The sequence below is a fragment of the Xenopus laevis genome, chromosome 6S, assembly GCF_017654675.1.
Source record: "Xenopus laevis strain J_2021 chromosome 6S, Xenopus_laevis_v10.1, whole genome shotgun sequence".
Taxonomy (NCBI): Eukaryota; Metazoa; Chordata; class Amphibia; order Anura; family Pipidae; genus Xenopus; species Xenopus laevis.
Genome location: NC_054382.1, coordinates 56,658,145 through 56,663,207, shown reverse-complemented (window position 1 = coordinate 56,663,207; position 5,063 = coordinate 56,658,145). Strand labels below are relative to the sequence as shown.

The 5,063-nt window shown below is 46.4% G+C and overlaps 1 protein-coding gene across 1 annotated transcript; it reads right to left on the bottom strand.

The window, feature by feature from the left end:
• Nucleotides 1-875: 875 nt before the first annotated feature.
• LOC121395072 lies at nucleotides 876-5,063 on the bottom strand. Its single transcript, XM_041567612.1, has 2 exons — nucleotides 4,290-5,063; nucleotides 876-1,012 (listed from the first exon to the last, which is right to left on the bottom strand). Exons 1-2 carry the CDS (start codon nucleotides 5,036-5,038, stop codon nucleotides 1,009-1,011), a joined length of 753 nt encoding a protein of 250 aa, XP_041423546.1. The 5' UTR covers nucleotides 5,039-5,063; the 3' UTR covers nucleotides 876-1,008.

Genomic DNA, 5,063 nt, shown 5'->3' with positions numbered 1-5,063 from the left:
TGAACTTTTGCCAAACCGGTATCCAACTTCTCTTCCCAATTTAGCCTGGCATTATCTTCCCTCCCAAATTTAACCCCTAGTATTTTTACTTGAGAGGAGGCAACAGGGAAGGTTCTTAACTCAAAACTGGGGTCATCCTCCAAACTCCACAAAGCTTCCGACTTTTCACTATTGACTAGAGACCCTGAGGCCTCTGAATAGCTTCTGATGCAACAGGAGACTCTCTCCACCTCTTCAGGCTTTGAGATAACCACTGTCACATCATCCGCGTAGGCCACCAACCTCAGGCACTGACCACTGGGTGCACAGATACCCTCCAAGTTACCTTCCTGCAGCAATCTAAGAAAGGGATCTAACGCAAATGCATACAGCAAAGGACTCAGAGGGCACCCCTGTCTTACTCCTGCCCCAACCTGGAAGTCTTCACCCTGCCAACCGTTAATTAGTGGGAAGCTTCTCGCCCCTTTGTACAAAACTTTTATCCAACTGATAAATTGCCCCGGGATACCGTATTTAGTCAAAACAGCCCATAGGTACTGGTGATTCACCCTATCAAAGGCTTTTGACTGATCTAAACACAGAAAGTATTTCCCCCACCTTTGAGCTTTGCATAATTCCAGAGCCTCTCTAATAGTAAAGACAGCTCCAAAAATGCTCCGCCCCTTCACCGTGCAGAACTGACAGTCAGACAATAAAGTGCTTGGAAATAAACTTAAACGAAAGAAAATAACCTTTGTGAGAATCTTTCTATCTGTATTGAGCAGGGCAATCGGCCTCCAGTTCTCAATATGCTTCTCGTCCTTACCTTTTGACAGCAAAATCAAAGAGGAAAACTGCATAGATGGCGGGAGATCTCCTTCCTGTAAACAACAGTTAAACACCTCAACAAGTGCCGGAGCCAACAGATCTTTAAAGGTCTTATAGAATTCTGATGTTAAGCCATCCGGACCTGGAGCTTTCTTATTCTGCAGACTCTCTATCGCCAACTTTACCTCCTCCTCCGTGATTTTAGCTGTCAAGGGGGAAAAATCCAAAATATTTGTGTCAGGTCCTGGGGTCGTCTCTAAGAAAGCTGTCATCCTTTCCCTCTCCAAAGTTCTCTCCCCAAACAAAGCAGCATAGTAGGATCTCACGACCTCCAGTATTCCCTCCCTTGTCTTTTGCTCTTTACCCTGGAAGTCAATGAGACCCCTCACCAGTTTCCTTTTAACTGACTCTTTACAGTTCCTAAAAGGATCTGGGGAAATTTTCATCCCAGAATCCCTCTCAAGAAGCAGAGACCTCTGGCGGCTGTACTGATACTGCTTCATTTGGTTCTTTAACTGGGTCACTTTTTCCCCCACCACCCCATCCGAAATATAGGACTCCAGCTTCTTTCTCAAGGACTGGTACTGCCATTGTCTATTTCCCTCCCTTTTAACAGATAGGGACTTGAAGAAAGCCCGAAATGACCTCTTGGCTTCTTCCCACCACTGTGTTGGTGAATCATAAAAAATCATTTTTGACAGAATATTTTGTACAACAAACTTGCAAAAGGGTTTTTGTTCCTCATCCTTTAGTATTTCTGAACCTAACCTCCACAGACCTTTACCAACCCCCAGACTATCTGATACCCCATATTCAAAGAAAAGAACCAAGTGATCAGAAAACCCCACTTCAATCTCCTTAACCCCTGAAAAAGGGGCACCAGCTTTAATATAAATTTGGTCAATTCTACTACTGCGGGAGCCACAAAAATACGTGTGCTTGGCCTTCCTACCCCCTTCAGTAGCCACATCCACCAACCCTGCTGTTTGAACCACCTCATTGAGAAATGCTCCCTCATATTTCCTATACATACCAGATCTATCCCCTGGCCCTGTCACTTGGTTGAAATCCCCGGCTAGGATGACTGGCATTGAGGTGTGCAAATATTGTCTCATTTCTCTTATGAGTTCCTTCCTCTCCACCACTGATTGGGGCCCATATATATTAATTAATCTTAGATCTTCCCCTTCTATCTTAATATCAAGTAACAAACACCTGCCCATTTTAACCTCCACCAACCTCTTAACTTCAATGTGCCTGTCACCATTAAACAGAATCCCCACTCCTCCCGCCTGTTCCTCTGCTATGGACCAAAATGAGGGCCCTTTCTGCCAGTCTCTTTTTGCATTGTAGATATCGTATCTATTAGTTAGGCGAGTCTCCTGAACAAAAATTATATCTACCACCAAGTAAAATAAAAACTCAAATGCTACCAATCGTGCCTTGGGAGACCTAATGCTTCTCACATTAAGGGTGCAAAAAGAAATTGGGGAACCCATTATGTTTTAGGGAGTTTTGCTGAAGACTCTTCCCCTCCTTCCCCACATCTCTTAACTTGCATCCCCTGAGATTCATCCCCTTCTACAAAAAACAGAAACTCCTCCTCAAAGGAAACTCCCTCCCCAGAGTCTCTCTCCTTCCTCTTTTTCCCCTGCTCTTCCCCAGTAACTTCTAGAACTTCTGGGATTCTTGGAGTCTGGCCTGCATCGGGTTCTGGGGATATTCTTCCTTCTTTTGTTTTTCGCCTTTTCTTCTCCTCTCTGTCCCTTTCTTCCTTCTCTATCTGCCTTTCTTCCTCCTCCTCCTCTGCCATCTCCCCCCAACTCTTCCCACCTGGGAGGGTAAATCTGTTTGATGTGCTCACACCTGCCTTAACAACCATCTTTCCCTGTTGTTTATTCCCCTTTGCTCCTAACACAGTCCAGTCCTCCTTCTCTGTCCCTTTCTCCTTCCTTTCCTTCCCCCTAGTTTCCTGAGGGACTGCAGGCTCCACTACTCCTTCCACCCTGGTCTCCAACTCCATTTCTTCCTCATGCTCCCTCCCCTCCTCCCACTCCTCCTCCTCCTGAAATTCCCGCTCCAAATTAGGGCAATCTCTGACAATGTTATGCCAAGCATTGGGGCAGTCTCTGTGTGTATGACCCAGAGCATTACATAAGTTGCACCTGACCTCATTACATTCCTTGCTGGTATGGCTTTTAGCACCACACAGAGCACACACCTTGGTTTCACAGTTAATGGCCAAGTGTCTGTTTGACCCACACTTAAAGCATTGGCGAGGTTGGCCTGGGTAAAAACAAACCCCCCGTTCTCTTCCTATGAAAAATGAGTTAGGGAGGTGCTTGGGGACATTGTAATGAACCTCTAGTTTCACTTGGGCTTTCCATCCTCCTGCCCAAAAACCTTCCTCATTATAGATCTTGATGAGAGGGGTTATTACTGTGCATTTTCTCTTTAACCAAACAAGGATATCCTCAGGGGGGACTGATTCGTGTTTGAAAATGATGGTTACATTTTTGGTTTCAGGACGTGAGATTGGGATTGCCTTAAAATTTTCCCACTCTTTTGTGTTTTTCTTTTGGTCATAAAGAGCCCAAAACCTCTCCATCCCCTGGGACAATTTAAAGCTGAGATCATATTCAGTAACAGAAATATCAAGAAAAGCATTGACATCATTAGTAGTGAAACCCATAGACTCTTTCACCAGGTTACGTGCCACATATCTCCAACCTGGGAATTTGTCTTGCTCCCCCTCCCATTTAATTCTCACCACATTGCGCCTCTTAAACACTGGCCCATCAAAGGATCTATTTAGCCCAGATGAGTTAGCAAACAGACTCCTCCTTTCCCACACATTCATAGGTACTTGGCTTCTCTCTTGCCCAACCTCTGGAGCAGCCTTACTGCCCCCCACAGTCCCCTCTCCCATCCCCCCCACACCAGCACTCTCACCCCCCTGTACCCCTTCACTCACAGCCTCTCTCTCACCACTTGCCCCACTCACACCAGCACTCACACCAGCACTCACACACTCTGGCTGCACAACAACTTTAGCAGAGATATTAGAGGAAACATTAGAAGAAAAACGTTTCCCTTTTTCCATCTGCTCAAACCTTTCCTGGTTCTTATAAATCTCTTCCCATGGTTTAATTATAAGGAAAGTCTTTTTAATTTCTTCCTCCAGTTCCTCCAACTCTTTATTGTACATAGCAGTCTTTCTTATTCTCTGCCCTCTTAACTCTCCAGTCGCTTTGGCAGCCAAACTAAGTTCTTTTGCAATTACATTATTTAGTTCTTTTACCTCTGCTGCAAAAACTCCATAGTCTTTAAAGCTTTAACAATTTCCTCCTGATTTACAGAGTCTTTAGAGGTGGAGACCCCAGAAAAGTCTTTAGAGACACAGTCTGTAGCAGCAACAGTCTCATTAGTGGAAAACCCCTCTCCCACACAGGCAATTAAGGAAAAGTCAGTTTGTTTGATACCTGCAGATTTCTCCTCCAGCACCTGTAAAGCCACAGTCTCTGCCAGGTAGCCACAGTCCATGCTTGCCTCCATTCCTCCCTCTGCTGAAGCAGCAGCAGTCGGTGCCATTTGTGGGGGGGGTTCCCTGATTCTTTGCTGGAATCTTTCCTTTCTTACTGTCTCTGCTGGACCCTCTGCAGCTTTCACTGGGTGGGCGGAGCTTCCCCTTTGCTGTGCACAAGCCTGTCTCTGCTTCCAAAATGGCGTCCTCCTTCCCAAGCACATGGCCGGCCTCCATTACAGCAGTGCAGCTGGTACCTGCTTTCTCCCTCAGCTGGGGGTCACTGTCCATAGCAGCAGCTGCTTGTGTGTCAGTACAGCCGCTTGTACCTTCCTTTTCCCCAGGCAAAGCACCGCTCCCCTCTGCTCCCTGACTGATGCAAATACCAGACCAAGGGCTCCAGTCTGCGCTGGCCACAGTACATTCCTCCTCCATAGCTATGGGGGACCTGCTTGTTCCTTGGGGGGTGCTCTCTGGGACACAGGTAGCTTGGGATTCACCAAGCTTTGCTGAAGCTCCAGATGTAGAGACTTGTAGTTCCGCAACATGTTGCACAGGGGGCTCAGATGCCGCAAACCCAGACAGACTTGACTCAGGGACCTCATCCAGCTTTTCTTCCTCCTCACTCTCCACAGACACCTCTTCCACCTCCTCCTCCTTTGGCAAAACTTTCCCTTTCTTGTTCACTTTCTTTACAGTAGCAGCCATTTTCTTTTCTGCACCAACTACAGCT